The following is a 16,615-nucleotide window of genomic DNA, read 5'->3' on the forward strand; positions in this document are numbered from 1 at the left end:
AAATGCATTGACTTCAATCTCAATCAATCAATCAATCAATATGAGGCTTATATCGCGCGTATTCTGTGGGTACAGTTCTAAGCGCAGGGATTTTTATTTTTTTATTTATTTTTTTAACATTTATTTTATGCAATTTATATCGCGCACATATTCACACGTGTGTCGTCGAAAGTCAAGAATGATTATTCCGGATGCCGGCGCTCACGTGGTGCGCGGTGGGTTATGGGTAACCAGGTGGGACAAGGCATAGCAACGGCTATGGCGTCTGTTTTTAGCTTGGTTACCACCCTTGCAAGGGCAGGTAATTTGAGTAGCTTTTTGACATCTAGCATGTGAGATTGAAGTCAATGCATTTATGAGAATTGGGGTAAGAATATGTAATTTAATAATTTACAGATAAATTCTTACCTCAAACTCCTCAGCGAGGGTAGCCTCAATGTCATCCTCCTCTTCCTCCTCCTCCTCTTCTGCTTCTTCTTCTTCCTCTTCCTCCGAATCATCTCCTTTCATTGCCAATTTTTCTGCCTGGATAGAAAAACACACACAAAAACCAGACATCATCAGTCACTCATTGTTAATCCAGATGGCAAAGTCCCGAATTAACTCCATGGAAATGACCTCACTTACTGAAAGAAGAGCAACTGTGGAGATTCACTCAGTGGGACCGTGAGCCTCAGACAGGGCTAAATTGGGTTACTGCCATCTAGACTTACATGAAACACATGTCTGTCGTCAAACACAACAGAGCACAACTTTACTGCCAGCAGTAATGTCTTACTCAAAGTGTACCAAAATGTGTTCGGCCATTGGAACTCCTGCGTTTTTATCCAGTCTCTCTCTGTTACTACACGTATGTTCAAACAGACATATAGGGACGGACAGACAAGACACAGACATACACAACCATGAAGAGACAGACAGCTAGACTGAGACAGCAAGACAGACAGAGTGACAGAAGGAGAGACAGACAGACAGACAGACACACACACACACTGGTCGACCCAGATACCACACTCACACAAAATACAAATTGAGACTTACTGCTCGCTCTGCCCTGGCAAGATCTCGCTCCTTGATCAGTTCTTCTCTCCTCTTCTGCATGGCGGCATCCTGTGATGTTACAACAAAAATATTGTATAGTCTTACACCTCATAATGCTTTCATGCTACATAAATACATTAATTGGAATCGCCCTTTTTACACCCCCACCCCTCTTTAAGATCTCTCCCTTTTTAAGACTTAGCTTTTTCAGATTTGGATGGGGGGGGGGGGGGAGGGGGGCAACTGTATGCCTAACATTCAAACTCATTTTTGATACAGCAGTCCCTGCAATGTACGGCCCCCGGCATGAGCGTCCACCTGACATGTACGGACACATTTGCTCGGCACAGAGTGTTTTCCTTCTATATTTCCCCCCCCCCCCCCCCCCCCCCCCCCCCCTTAAACGGCCACCCGCAAAACGTGGACACGGACACTAATTTTCGGTCCCAACAGCAGGTCATACCTGCAAAGTACGGACATACCATCGTCACATTTTCACCACACCAAAATCAATAACAGAGCAGTCCGGCTCTTGGTACAAAGGTCACAGCTGCAAAGGTGTGATGACAGTCTCTGTTAACTTGGGTGCTCGTGTACCCATCAGGAGGGGGTTAGTTTGGGTCAGGAGTGGAGTACATGCACTTTCTTGCTTTCAAATGTGAAGATGCACATAATGAAACTGCACAATGCTCTTTATTCTTGTCTGTTGGACGTAAGCAACAGAAGCCACAGTCGATTTCTTTCTTCCTTTATTTGGTGTTTAACGTCGTTTTCAACCACGAAGGTTATATCGCGACGGGGAAAGGGGGGAGATGGGATAGAGCCACTTGTCAATTGTTTCTTGTTCACAAAAGCACTTATCAAAAATTTGCTCCAGGGGTTTGCAACGTAGTACAATATATTATCTTACTGGGAGAATGCAAGTTTCCAGTACAAAGGACTTAACATTTCTTACATACTGCTTGACTAAAATCTTTACAAAAATTGACTATATTCTATACAAGAAACACTTAACAAGGGTAAAAGGAGAAACAGAATCCGTTAGTCGCCTCTTACGACATGCTGGGGAGCATCAGGTAAATTCTTCCCCCTAACCCGCGGGGGGTGCCAGTCGATGAAGGCCCTCCGAAAAAGAGAGTGAAAAATTGGCCACCGTTCTCAGCATCGTGTGTCTGTGTGTAACCTCTTTCATTGACAAGATACTCTTGTTTCCCCGCAGCCTTGACCAGTGAGTCGGTTACCTAATCTGTGAACCCTTCAGTTGTGTTGCTTTGTCAAAAGTTAGACACAGTCAACTGGTTTTGCTCTGAGTGAACAGTGCAGCTGGCCTCAATTAGCCGGTGACACCTCTCTGGCCACAGCACCAAACAGTACATGGCTGGGGGGGAGGGAGAGAGAGGGGGGGGGGGTGGGGTGGTAGCTGGCTAAACTCAGTGGGGTGTCCGGTGTCACTGCATGTCAGCAGGAAGAGCATTGGAGAGAAATAGAGAGGTGTACTCTTCCAAACAATTTCCAAGGATCAGTTGTCAGGGCTTATGGTAGTCAATGAGGGAGAGTGAGAGCGGTGTTGTGTACAGTGTATTTCCGACTGAAGAGTGAAAAGTCACGGCCACAAGATCGGCATGCAGTCAATAAAGCCAGACAAGAAGAATGATTATGACATGCGGCTCTATCTCCTGGTTTTTATTCAAACTGGTTTTTAACGCTTATTCTCACAAAGCATCTGCACACCTGCCTCTGTGCTGTGTTTGTGTGGCTGCTTTTGTATGATGTCAGTGCATGGTGAAAGCGTTCACTGCCTTGAGGATTTATTTATCTCTTCTTTTCAACACCATTCATACAAATAATTTTTTGCAGAACGTTTAACAAAATATTAGGAGTTGGATGCTATCGTTTAGTAGCCACAAGAAGTGGTTAGCATAGACTCAAACATGTTGTGTGTGTGTCCCTGTGTGAGTGTATGGGGGAGGGGGTGGTGTGGTCACCCCTCCCGTGACCGGCCACCTGCAATGTACGGACAGGTTTGCTATGGCCCAAGGGTGTCCGTTCACGAGAGGGACTGCTGTACATGGCTTGAGACAATTTATACTGCTGTCATAAAATGCTGCACTCAACATCATGAATTCCGCAGAATAATTAAATGTATTCCAGCAAAACATTAAGTAGAATAGAAGAAGTAAAAGACATCCTAAACATCAAGCAAGCATTTCTATCCAGAGTTTTATAGTCTTTCAATCGATAGAACAGCATTTCAACATACTTTACAACAACCATCACAGATTCTAATTCTCACAGCTGAACAAAGAGCAGGTACGTCCGCTGCCTTTGCCAACGCTGTCACCACAACTTTACACACTACCTCACAATAGCAAAGCAAGCACTGCTACCTACCCTCTTCTTCTTTGCCTTCTCCTTCTTGGTTTTTCTGGTCAACGCCGTCACCAAAACATTCAACACCACCTCACAACAGCAAAGCAAGCACAACTCCTTACCCTCTTCTTCTTTGCCTTCTCCTTCTTCTTGGCTTTCTTGGCCAAACGCTTGTCGCGCTTCATCTTCCATTTGTCAAGCTTGGGCGGCAGAAGACGGCCAATCACGTCGCCGTCGGTGGCAGTCATGACGATGGCGGCGTCTGGGAAGAGGCCACAGTCGGCCAGGTAGCGAGCCTCGTCTGCTGTTCTGGGGAAACCCTCCAGAACAAAGCCCGTGGATCTGTGGAAATGCATTCAAAGGTCAGTTACCATCTCTACAAATGTGCTAGTCTCTGTATATTTCCGTGCATGCATTTGATACTCAGTGTCTGAAGTGCATTCAGTAATCAAAGTCTCAACGCCTTTTGCTCGTCGATGCTTGTAGAAAACAAAAAACTCACTTGAACGGCTCTTTGTTCCACCACTGTGGAATGATGTTGTCGAGAATCTCCGAGGCGAGGGTGTCGTTGTTTTCCAGACTGGTTTTGATGGCTTCCTCGTCTTCTGTCAGCTCCACTTCCTCCTCTGCCTCTGCTTCTCCCTGCAAATCACACCATGTTACATTTGTCTTTAATCACTGTTTGTTTTGCCTTGCACTAATTATCTCTATGGTATGATACAGAGTGTGTCTATGAATATATATATATGTGTGTGTGTGTGTGTGTGTGTGTGTGTGTGTGCCGGTGTGCGTGCGTGCGTGTGTGCATGCTAGTGCATGCGTGCGTGCGTGTGCATGCATGCATGTCTGTCTGTCTGTGTGGGCTTCTCAGCTGTCTTTGCATGTGTCTGCATTCTAGTCCATGAGTGTATGTTTGTGCTCTTGTTTTTTCTTTCCTTTTCTTTTCCTATAGAATTACCAAGTAAACAAGAAGGGCAAAGCCCATACGACTCACATGCTTGACCTTGACCTTTACATGACCTTGAGGTCAAATAACTAAACCTAGCAAAGACATCATACACTAAGAACTGCTTTACACATTTTTCCTACCAAAATACATGTGATCTTGACCCAAGGTCAAGGTCATCCAAGGTCATGCAACACAAAGCTGTTAATTCAAGACATAGGAAGTACAATGGTGCTTATTGGCTCTTTCTACCATGAGATATGGTCACTTTTAGTGGTTCACTACCTTATTTTGGTCACATTTCATAAGGGTCAAAGTGACCTTGACCTTGATCATATGTGACCAAATGTGTCTCATGATGAAAGCATAACATGTGCCCCACATAATTTTTAAGTTTGAAACAGTTATCTTCCATAGTTCAGGGTCAAGGTCACTTCAAAATATGTATACAATCCAACTTTGAAGAGCTCCTGTGACCTTGACCTTGAAGCAAGGTAAACCAAACTGGTATCAAAAGATGGGGCTTACTTTGCCCTATATATCATATATAGGTGAGGTATTCAATCTCAAAAACTTCAGAGAAAATGGGAAAAATGGGAAAAATAGCTGTTTTTTAGACAACATTTATGGCCCCTACGACCTTGACCTTGAAGCAAGGTCAAGATGCTATGTATGTTTTTTGGGGCCTTGTCATCATACACCATCTTGCCAAATTTGGTACTGATAGACTGAATAGTGTCCAAGAAATATCCAACGTTAAAGTTTTCCGGACGGCCGGACGACTCGGGTGAGTACATAGACTCACTTTTGCTTCGCATGTGAGTCAATAAAATGAATCATCCCCCTCCCATACTTTTAAATGGCATATACCACTGTACCACACACGCACAGACAGGAACCCACACACACCTCAGTAGTGGTAGCGGTGGCAGGAGGCGGAGCATCACCAGCATTCTCCGCCGATGTGGCGGCCTCGCCCTCCTTGGACTCCGCGCTCTCCGGCTTTTCCTCTCCGTCCTCCGTCTTCTTCTCTCCGTCCTCATCCTCTGACTCTCTGTTCCCAAGGAGAGAAAACAAACATACATGAGTTTTGGTTTCTCTGCAAGTTTAATTCAGAGGCACTAAAGAAAATGAATGATTCTCCTGGTTGATGTCTTTATATGTACCAAGTTCTGTGGCCGTTAATAGATAACAAAATAAAAAAAAATTTTTAAAGTGGCAGCAGCAGCCTCTAGCATAATGTGCTCATGAAAAAACTGTTACCAAAGTCATAATTCTTCCAGATGTTTGTACTTATTAGATGACATGGCACTGGGGAAAAAATGACCAGAGGGCAAAATATTTTTGATTGACTCATGTATTCATTGTTTGGAAGGAAAAGAAGGAATCAATCACTTATCACAAACAACTAGCAAAAAGAACCAAACCTAAAGAAATGAAAATAACTTTAAAAACAAATGATGCATACGGTTCCTCTTCCTCCTGTTCTTCGTTGTCCTCCTCAAACTCAGGGCCGATCTTTTTTTTTGTCTTGGCAATGATGAGTTCCTGCAGCCGCTCTTTGAAGGCGATGTGGAACAGGCCGAGTTTCTCTGCCAGATGGCGCCCATGCAGAGTTTTTCCGGAACCGCGAGCTCCAAGAATGAGCAGACGCAGAGGTGGAGGCTGTAAAAATATCATTAGTATGGGATGAAGCCAATATGAGTGAGTGTTCTTAATACGTTTGTAAGGCTTCTTTTTAAGCCTACTGTCTATATGATACTTACCGAGACAGTACTATTCTTGCACATTATCTATTATAGGCCGAAAAAATTGGACAAAACGCTGAGTGGGTACAATTATCTCCCATAACCATGCGCCACCGTGGATCCCAAGCACTGTCCGAGTGCTTCCCCCTTACAGGATGTAGGTGGCGCGTCCTCTTTCTTTATGAGCTGCAGACCCTCAAAAAGCCCATAACATATCAAGAGGGGAGGCGGGAGGGAAACTCTAATAGTACTGTCTCGGTAAGTATCATATAGACAGTAGGCTTAAAAAGAAGCCTTACAGTCAATATAACACTTACCTCGACAGTACTATTCTTGCACAGAATACCAGAGTGGTGTGAGGGTGATATGTAGAGTATTAAACTCCTTAATCAAAATCACTTAAATCCAAGGATTAAGATACCCAGGCAATTTTCGAACAGTACTACCGTAAAAGAAAATATACCCAAGAAACATACCTTAGACTGACGTGACCATGCTGGCAACCACTGCTGTGTGGTGAACTCAATGTCAAAGTCCAGGCCACTCAAAGCTTGAATACCACTGAGTCTACGGCAAGTGGCTAAAGCGATGAGGAACAATTAGTCTTAAAAATCAGCAACTTTATACTGATGCCTGCCAGGGGTTCAAACTCATTGCTACGCAGGAGTTTGAGGACCAGAAAGACATCCCCCTTGGGAAATGAAACCCGAGGTTTAGACACCGCTGCATTGCTAATACCCGAAAGGACATTAGCGATGAGGGAGGACCTGATCAAGTGTTCAGGTCTGCGACCAGTAGCGGCCGCAATCGTGGAAGCGATGGCAGATCTGTATCCAAGAAGAGTCTTAGAAGAAAGACTCTTCTTTTGATACACTTCCACCAGGAAGTTGGCCAAGTCCTGTGTTGAGGGATAAAGCGGCTTTATCCCCTTGGACAAGGCGAAGGTGGCCCAAGCTCTCCAGCGTAAGTCGTAGAGCTGATTAGTTGATCGCCTCTTAGCGTTCAAGGAAAACTCTACTGAACTCTTGTGCAATCCTAGTGCAAGCAGTTTGGAGCGCACAAGAGCCATGCGGTCAAGCACAGACTCTCTGGACGTGGATGAGGGAGGCATGATCGAGGCTGGAGCAGACCTCCCCCGTCCAGATCCAGAGGTAGAGGGTCTACGTGGGTGAGACCGCGAAGATCTGGAAACCACGGAGCTGTTGGCCAGTAAGGCGCGACCAAAATCAGTCTTGGTCGTTCCTGCAGATATTTTGCCAGCACCCTCGGAATCAGAGATGTCGGGGGATAGGCGTAAGCATCGAGGAGCCTCCACAAGAGAGTGAATGCGTCCAAGTGGAACGCATTCATGTCTCGAAAGGGGCTGACGTACCTGGGAAGCCGAGCGCTGAATCGAGTTGCGAACCGATCGATCAGAGGACGGTCCCACCTTGCCCACAGACGCTGTGGAACGTTGTGAGCGATGGTCCATTCTGTGGAGAGAACCTGATCGCCCCGACTGAGAATGTCGGCCAGGGCGTTCAGTTTCCCCGGAACGAACTGGACTGACATCCGGACCTGATTGGTCTGGCACCAGAGCAGAATCTCCTCCGCCAACAGGGAGAGGGACCGAGAATTGGTGCCCCCCTGGTGGCGAAGGTAAGCTAAGCATGTGGTGTTGTCCCCGTTGAAAATCAGAGGGGCCAAGGACAGGCCGAATGGGAGGGCCCGAAACTCAAACACTGTGCCCTCCCAAACGAACCGGAGCAGATGTCGGTACCCCGGGGCCACCAGGATGTGGAAGTAAGCATCCTGGAGGTCCCAGACATGGCCCAATCGTTTGGCCGGATGGCCAACCGGACCGACGAAGGGGTTTCCATCTTGAACTTGCACCTGTGAAGGTACAAGTTCAAGGTGGAGAGGTCCAACACCGGCCTGAACCGGCCGTCCTTTTTGGGGACGGTGAACAGGCGGGAGCAGAACCCCGGAGAAGGCTGAGAAAGGGGGTAGACCGCCTTCTTCTCGACCAACGAGTTCACCTCGTCCTGAAGAGCCTGCCATCTGGCAGGGTCTCGAGGAGGGGGGAACGTCCAGGGTAGAGCGGACAATGGAGGTTGTGACGACAGCGGTAGAGAAAACCCCGACCACACCACCCTCAAGAAAAACTGGTTGGAGACCAGTCTGCCCCACATGCCGCGGGCCCGAAAAAGGGAACCGACGGACGAAAGAGGGGCAACTTGAGGGGGCGTCAACGTAGGGCCGGGACTCACTGAAAATTCTGCTGGCGGGCAGGCGCAGGCTTGCGACCACCCCCCCTGGTGGTGCTGCTTCCCCTTACCTGTCTGAGCACCCTTCGTCTTGCTTGGGAACGCAACAGGCGCCTAAGAGGAGGAAGAAGGAGGCAGTGAAACTGGCTTCCTCTTCTTCTTCTTCTTCTGAGGCTGGGAGCTGGAGGTGACTGTAGCACTTCTCTTACTCCCCGCCGCCGTCGCCGAAGCAGCGAGGCCAACCATCAGAGAATCAGTGTTCCTCTGGCGTGTGGACTCCACCACAGAACGAACAGTGTCCGGATGAAAGAGGGAAGAAGGCTGAGGAAACGTGTTCCTCAGACTCTTCCTCATATCCGGAGGCACTATAGAAGTAGGCAGAAAATGATCACGGAACAGGGCCAATAAAGTGGACCCGTGTTCCAATGGCCAATTCTGCCGCAGACGTCACGCACGATCGCACGGCATGCAAAGCCCGATCCACTCGAACCGTGTCAAGGACCCGAGTGGAATCGGACTCTGCCCGATCGGGAGGGTCCAACAGTGTGGACAGCGTGCTCATCCATGTCAAGGCCTGTGATTGGGCCTCGACTGTGAAAGAAACGGTGGCCTCAAGATTGTGGAACGAAGCAGAGCTCAGTTCCACCTTCTTGACCGAAGGCACCTCCCCAACGAACACATCACCGTCAGCCCCACCCTAAACACTCGAAGTCTGGAAAGGGAGAGTTCGAGAGTCAAAGGGAAAAGGGAGGGACGAAACAGATTGGACACGAGGAAACAGTGGAGGTGCGCCTCCCGAAGGAAAGCATGGCACTGAACCCGCGTCCTCCCGAGGAACATAGGTCGCGTTTGCACGTGAATCTGTACTCCTCAGGCGATGTGCTGCCGCTTCCACCGTGGCACTAAGACTAGGGTGGAACGCGAATTGCCGGCGGACGGATCGTTCATAAAACGAGCCGCCGGCAGACGCGGCGTGAGCCTCCCGCGCCCGGGCCGAAGCGGACTCAAAGGACGAGAGGGCGTCTCAGGGAAGGACGTCCTGAAACTGTTCAAACGTCCTTCTAGCTGTGCGAGGACGAGCCTCCTGCCTCTCGTCCTCAGACCCCGGGTCCAGGTCCTGTGTGTCAACACTAGACGACAGACGCTTAAGAGAGGCATCCGTGACGTCAAGACGCCGCGTGATGTCTGTCATGTACTGTTGGAAAGTACGAAGCATAGCTTCGGAAGTTCCATCAGAAACCGGCAAGGGTAGAGGATCAGTGTTAACCTCAGGGCGACCCTGATCCTCCTCCCTATCGTCCTCCGACTCACTCTCCTCTTCACTTCCCGACAACTCCTCAAAAGCAGGAGTGTAGGGAGCTTGAGGGGGAAGAGCCGAAAGCGATGAAGCAGGCTGTGAAGAAACGCCCACAGAAGCAAGAGGCCGCGAAGACCCCTGCCCCAAAGACGAAACGTCTCCAGCAGCCGAAGGGGGAGAAAAACAACAACCCTGCGACTGTTGGGTCAGCCCAGCCAACGAACCCCCGCTATTTATAGACTGAACAGGAACCCATCGGGTCTGATCAGAAAAGAAATGGTCCGGTCCGGTCGGGGGTGCCGATCCGGTCCGGTAGGGTGGTCCGGTGTTCCGGTCCGGTGCCGGACCATCCGGAGGTCCCGTTCGGCACCGAACCATCGTACCCACAGAAGTGTTCGGGTGGTTAGGTCCGGACGTGGACATACCGTACCATCCGGACCCGTGGTCCGGTATGGTCCGGTTCGGTGCCAGACCATCCAGACCAACAGAGGTGGTCGGGTGGTCCGGCACCGGGCCATCCGGACCCGTAGGTCCGGACCCGTAGGTCCGGTACCATCCGGAGGTCCTGTTCGGCACCGAACCATCCGTACGCACAGAAGTGTTCGGGTGGCTCGGTCCGGGCGTGGACGTACCGTACCATCCAGACCCGTAGGTCCGGTTCGGTGCCAGACCATCCGGACCAACAGAGGTGGTCGGGCGGACCGGTCCGGTAGGGTGGTCCGGTGTTCCGGTCCGGTGTTCCGGTCCGGTCCCGTACCATCCGGAGGTCCCGTTCGGCACCGAACCATCCGTACCCACAGAAGTGTTCGGGTGGTTCGGTCCGGACGTGGACACACCATCCGGACCCGTAAGTCCGGTGGTCCGGTATGGTCCGGTGCCAGACCATCCGGACCAACAGAGGTGGTCGGGTGGTCCGGTCCGGACCGGACCACCGGTCCAGTACCGGACCATCCGGACCCGTAGGTCCGGTCCGGTCCCGTACCATCCGGAGGTCCCGTTCGGCACCGAACCACCCGTACCCACAGAAGTGTTCGGGTGGCTCGGTCCGGACGTGGACATACCGTACCATCCGGACCCGTAGGTCCGGTTCGGTGCCAGACCATCCGGACCAACAGAGGTGGTCGGGTGGTCCGGACCGATCCGATAGGGTGGTCCGGTGTTCCGGTCCTGTGGTCCGGTCCCGTACCATCCGGAGGTCCCGTACGGCACCGAACCATCCGTACCCACAGAAGTGTTCGGGTGGTTCGGTCCGGACGTGGACCTACCGTACCATCCGGACCCGTAGGTCCGGTGGTCCGGTATGGTCCGGTTCGGTGACAGACCATCCGGACCAACAGAGGTGGTCGGGTGGTCCGGTTCGGACCGGACCACTGGTCCGGTACCGGACCATCCGAACCCGTAGGTTCGGTCCGGTCCCGTAGCATCCGGAGGTCCCGTTCGGTACCGAACCATCCGTACCCACAGAAGTGTTCGGGTGGCTCGGTCGGACGTGGACATACCGTACCATCCGGACCCGTAGGTCCGGCATGGTCCGGTTCGGTGCCAGACCACCCGGACCAACAGAGGTGGTCGAGTGGTCCGGCCCCGACCGGACCACTGGTCCGGTACCGTACCATCCGGACCCGTAGGTCCGGTGGTCCGGTGTGTTCCGGTTCGGTGCCAGACTACCCAGACCAACAGAGGTGGTCGGGTGGTCCGGTCCCGACCGAACCACTGGTCCCGTACCGTACCATCCGGACCCGTAGGTCCGGGGGTCCGGCAAGGGCCAGAGGTACTGTCCCGCACCGGACCCTAAGGTCCGGTACGGTCCCGTACCATGGGTCCCGTCCGGACCAAACCCGGAGGTCAAGTCCAGTCGGGACCCGTGGGTCCGGTTCGATCCCGACCCGTAAGCCTGGAACGTTCCGGACCCTTGGTCCGGACCATCCGTCACCCGAACACCAGACGCTAAGGAATGGCGTGGGGTCAAGACGGTCCGGTCGGAGGTGTCGGTCTGAGCAACAGAAACAATGTTCCCGTCGCCCTGACCATTCGACAGAAGTACCACGTTCTGTCGAACACCTCCACGTCCAGTAACTAGTCGGCCGGAGCGTCTTATCAAGAGGGACAGCCACCAGTCACACGGACGTCAGAGGGAACCGTAGTAGCAGTGGTCGTAGGCACGAAGCCTGAAACCCCTGCCCCCACAGGACCGCCCTGAACGGGGTCAATTCGCATCCCAACCCCAGCGGGGAGGGAATTCAGAGACCCCGTCATCTCCTCCGATCTCCCCCCCCAGGAGGCCGAAACTACTGTCGAAACAGCAGCAGACGACCCAGCGAGGGAGTTCAGAGGAGGACCCGTGTCCCTCCTGGCTTCCACAGCGGTGGAAACCGAGGAGGGCACAGGAGAGGCACCGGAAAAGGAAGATTTTAATGCCAACTGCACCCGGTGTTCCCAGGCGGTCACCCATCCAAGTACTAACCGGGCCCGACGTTGCTTAACTTCGGTGGTCGGACGAGAACCGGTGTTTTCAACGTGGTATGGCCGTTGGCTGTCAAAACCTGAGTCTCTCCAGTAGCCCCTAGATCGGATTCACCAACCCCCAAAGAGGGTTGGGAATCGACCTGCCCCCGGATTCGAGCCAGGGAGGAGAAGGAAACCTTCCCCCCAGGCTTGAAACCGGGAGGAGCTGAAGCCTGAGACTGAGGGCCGGACAACGGCGTCGAAGGGGGGGAAGCCTGTTCCACTGAAGGAGAAGGAGAAAGAAGCTTTTTCTTTCCCCTCGACCTTCCCCGAACCTTCGACGGCGCAGCCCCGCCCGAAGTCCCAGGCTCAAGCCCAGCCTGTTTGAGCAAGCTCGCATTGAGCTTGCTCAAACAGGCTTTCTCCGCCCTCCCTCGCCGCAAACGCAAAGCGTTTGGGGAGGGAGAGTCGGAGCGCCGAAAGATCCCCTTCTCCGTGCGTAAAACATGACGCTGGGCGCCCGGAGAAGGGTTGCCCCCGGCAGACTCTGGTTCCGTAGAACCAGAGCCCAAAACAGGACGAGACATCCTACCTCGCCCTGTACGTACCCTTAAAGACCGAGAATTAACAAAATTCAAAGAAAATTTAGGTCAATACTCAAGTGAATGCGGCGAAACGAGAAGCAGACGACCGGTCACCACGAAGTAGGACGGGAGGCACGCCGAGTCCGCCACACAAAAACGGAGGCACAAGTTGAAGGAAACACAACGTAGCCTCAAGCCAGAAGTGGAATAACACACAATAATCCAACAGGTGATAGTCCACACAGAAAAGAAGCCTCTTAGTCCAAAATAATCCGGGAGCGTAGCAGAAACACAGCCGGTCTGACACGCGCGAAAAAAGAAAGAGGACGCGCCACCTACATCCTGTAAGGGGGAAGCACTCGGACAGTGCTTGGGATCCACGGTGGCGCATGGTTATGGGAGATAATTGTACCCACTCAGCGTTTTGTCCAATTTTTTCGGCCTATAATAGATAATGTGCAAGAATAGTACTGTCGAGGTAAGTGTTATATTGACCTGCTGATCTGTATAACAGTTAATAACGGCAAACAGGACTACTCTAGCTGTTCCTTCGTATCATGACTTAATTTGCTCTAAAAGCCCCACCCCCTACAAATTCATCATCTTCAAAACTACATTTTTTCAACCAAAAATAGTGCCTTACAAATTCTAATTCATCAAAAGAAATGTAGTTAGACACAAGAAGGAGGACACGAATGGATGTAGACCGGTGTCACGAACTGAAAACTCTGCCTGAGCAATCCCTCTCAATGCGGTCAATGCGCATGCGCAAACATGGGGAGATTAATCAGGTCGTGAACAACCTAACCCTAACCCTTACCCTAACCCATGGTTCGTTCGGTCAAAGGGTCGCAATTTTTAAGTCCAAGATTGGCGCATGCGCATCGACCGCATTGAGAGGGATTGTTCAGCAGAGTTTTCAGTTTGTGACACCGGTCTTACTGTAAGCGATATCAAGTTTGGTTGCTGACATTTCTTTTGTACTTGTCAACAAAACTTACACCTGCATGGCTTCAATCTCCAGACAGAAACTACACCTAGCGGTTACCCCTCCCTCTACAGTGCAGTACTCTATTATCCTGACAATACCACTCAATTATAGTCATCGGATGTAAACTGTAGGCATACACGCAAAAGAGATTTAGATGTCTTGAAAATACAGTCGAGCCTGCCTTGGCGACCACCTCTTGATAACGACCACCTCTTGATAACGACCACCTGCCCACAACGACCATCCAAAAAGATCCACACAGATTTTATTCCAAATATAATCCATCTTTCCACAGCAAGCACCTGTCAGTAACAAGGACTTTAAGTTGGTCCCTCGAGTGGTCATTCTAGACAGGGTCAATTGTACAATCTATTTTCACATTCTCTCTTCCTTACATCCAGGGGTTTATCCTTGGGCAGGTAAGACTGGGGGTTGGCGATGAACCTGTCCCTGGCCTCGTTGCTGGAAAGGTAGAACACCTTCTCCCTGTAGCGCGCAGCGATCTCTGGGTTGCCGGGATACAGAATACCCGTCTCCTTGAGCGCCACTGGGCAGAAGAATTTGCTTTCTCCCAGGGGCTTTTTTTTGTTTCGGCTCGGGTCCTCCTCCTGTGGACATATCATTTCACAGATGACATTTTGAATTGAAGTAAAATTGTGCACATTCTTGAAATCTGCACAGTTTTGATGTCGGGCTTAAATAAAATATGTAACTAAACTCTCATTTTCACGCAAATACTTGGAACCCAGTAGAAACCTATGGAAAAGTCACTGTGCAAAGCTAGCAGCGACAGAGTGGCATTACCCAGATCAGAGTGCCTATTCAGCTGTAATCAGCCACCTGCACTTCTGGCAGAATGACTAAGATCCTTTACGTTCCACAATGAGGGCGGGACATATGGATACAGTCTCTATTCTGCAAATAAATAAGTAACGATTTATGTCCGTCCGACCCAAATTCAATTCAAATGAATTTAACTTTATTGTCTGGATGTGGAACATGCAGAAATGTGTCTTTTGGCTCATATAATCTTGTGAAGCAGATGACATTAAGTCCAGTGCTCTACCAACTGAGCTCCTAGGCCCCCAATACATCTCTCTCATACCTCGTGTTCAGCCTCCTCTTCCTCCTCCTCTTCCTCAGCAGCATCAGCCTCCATGTCCTCCTCTTCCTCGTCCATATCCATCCCAGAGTTCTCCCACGCCTGGTATGTCAGACTCTCTGAAACAGAACAACACCAAAATTGTTGATCAATGTGTATGCCAAAATATGCAAGCATAGCAGCGCAACTAGCATTAAATTACATATCTTATCCCAACTCACATATAGCAATTTACTTCAGTTTAGTGCTAGGACGCTGTACTATGCATCACCTTGGTAACAAGGGAGGCAATTCTAAAAAAAAAAACGACCCTGACCTATAAACAAGACATAGGCCAGACCGAGGCTGCCTTCCTACTTGTGCCGCCATCTTGAATCATTCTCTCTCCAGCGTCCGTGTCTTGCGGACGTGTTTCTGCTACGCTCAGGCTTTTCAGCCTTTCGTCTGGTCTGAGCTTTAGACAGACTTCACCTTGGTTCTTTCTTCACATCCTTCTACTCTCTGACTGTGTTTTGGGTGAGCCCTTTCCAAACTTTTGACGTTTTATTGTTTTGACACAGTTGGTCTTGTTTACTTAAATTTTTGTACACTTTCGTCCGTAATGTCGGACAGTGGCAAAAAGAAGAGTTCTAAGCAGGTTTCCGCCGAACTTTCTTCGGTTAAGAAACCCTCTAGGAAGGCTAAAGGTTCTTCCAGTTCAGGCGATAGTTAAGGTTTTAGACCCTTCGTCTAGAAATTCGTTTGATGTCACTATCGATTTGCCAAAGTCACCCTCCATGCAGGCTCTGCCTTCAGAGATTGTACCGGTTACAGCTAGCTCTAACTCAGCTAACGAAAAGCATGATGTTTCTGCGTTACTCCTCTCTTTGAGTGCGCAAATGAACTCTCTTTCAGCAGAGTTTTCTTCCACGAGGGCTGAGTTCCTTTCCTTGCCGGCTGGAGTTGGCGATGCTCGTTCCTTGGCTAAGTTGCGTGCACCTCCCTCGGCCACCGTGACTTCAGCTGATGTCCACGCCGCCCAAGATGCTGGTGACGGAGGTTTTCCTCGGCTTACTCAGGCCTCTTCTTACAGTCGGTCAGATCGTACACAAGGTATTTATTCTTTATTAGTAACCGGGTTCTCCGGCCAAAGTGAAGTGCGACATTTGGAGAAAGTACCTCTCCCCGGTTGCCGGGCAGTGAGCAAAAGTTCCGATTCCCTGGCTACTTCGTTCCGCGAGCGCGGGCGGATGGTGCAGGGTAGGGACCCAAATGCGCGTTTGGTCTTTTGACCAAACGAGAGATTCGCTACCGTCAGCAGCCCCATTGTACAAAAGCCGGCTTGACACAGCGTTCCCCTGGGGGAAGGAAGCAGTCTTTAGGGAAGCATCACGTGGGTCTGAAATCCCTCGGGTGTCTTCCCTTCCGGTTAACGCTTCACCAGACTATAGCAGTCAGTGTGGTAGCGGACTTCTGGCATGCACGGAAGTGCAGGACTACGGTTAGGATTTTGGTGCTTCCGCTCAAGAAGAAGAAGACACCAACTTCCGGTTACCATACAAGCTCCCCAATGCGGGTGTCTTCCGGTTAGCGCTTCACCAGACAATAGCAGTCAGTGTGGTAGCGGAATTCCGGCATGCACGGATGTGCAGGACTACGGTTCGGATTACCTTGCAAAATAGAGGCCTTCTCTATCCCTAAACCAGTTCTCTTACCTTGAAGATATCTTCTCAAGGTTTCAGAACTAACTCCACGTAATGCCTCTAGCCATACAGTCATCGGGAAACTGAAAACTCATAAGACGCTCACGCACCCCTCCCTCGGAACGGGGATCGATAGGAACATGGTTTGAGAGCGGATCAGGTT

At 50.5% G+C, this 16,615-nt stretch overlaps 1 protein-coding gene and 1 non-coding gene across 6 annotated transcripts in view; both read right to left on the reverse strand.

The window, feature by feature from the left end:
• LOC138962054 (adenylate kinase 9-like) overlaps positions 1 to 16,615 on the reverse strand; it is a 74,561-nt gene that overhangs the window by 10,436 nt on the left and 47,510 nt on the right. For all 5 annotated transcript variants that reach the window (XM_070333757.1, XM_070333755.1, XM_070333756.1 and 2 more), the window contains 8 exons: positions 14,774 to 14,889; positions 14,064 to 14,276; positions 5,826 to 6,022; positions 5,267 to 5,411; positions 3,914 to 4,053; positions 3,534 to 3,753; positions 1,042 to 1,110; positions 409 to 525 (listed from right to left, as the gene is read on the reverse strand). In XM_070333757.1, coding sequence (XP_070189858.1) covers positions 409 to 525; positions 1,042 to 1,110; positions 3,534 to 3,753; positions 3,914 to 4,053; positions 5,267 to 5,411; positions 5,826 to 6,022; positions 14,064 to 14,276; positions 14,774 to 14,889 — 1,217 coding nt within the window. The remainder of the gene's footprint in view (positions 1 to 408; positions 526 to 1,041; positions 1,111 to 3,533; positions 3,754 to 3,913; positions 4,054 to 5,266; positions 5,412 to 5,825; positions 6,023 to 14,063; positions 14,277 to 14,773; positions 14,890 to 16,615) is intronic.
• Positions 12,064 to 12,182, reverse strand: LOC138963371 (5S ribosomal RNA). Its single transcript, XR_011454832.1, has one exon. It is a non-coding gene; the product is annotated as a 5S ribosomal RNA (ribosomal RNA).

Source organism: Littorina saxatilis, linkage group LG3 (assembly GCF_037325665.1).
Source record: "Littorina saxatilis isolate snail1 linkage group LG3, US_GU_Lsax_2.0, whole genome shotgun sequence".
Lineage (NCBI taxonomy): Eukaryota > Metazoa > Mollusca > Gastropoda > Littorinimorpha > Littorinidae > Littorina > Littorina saxatilis.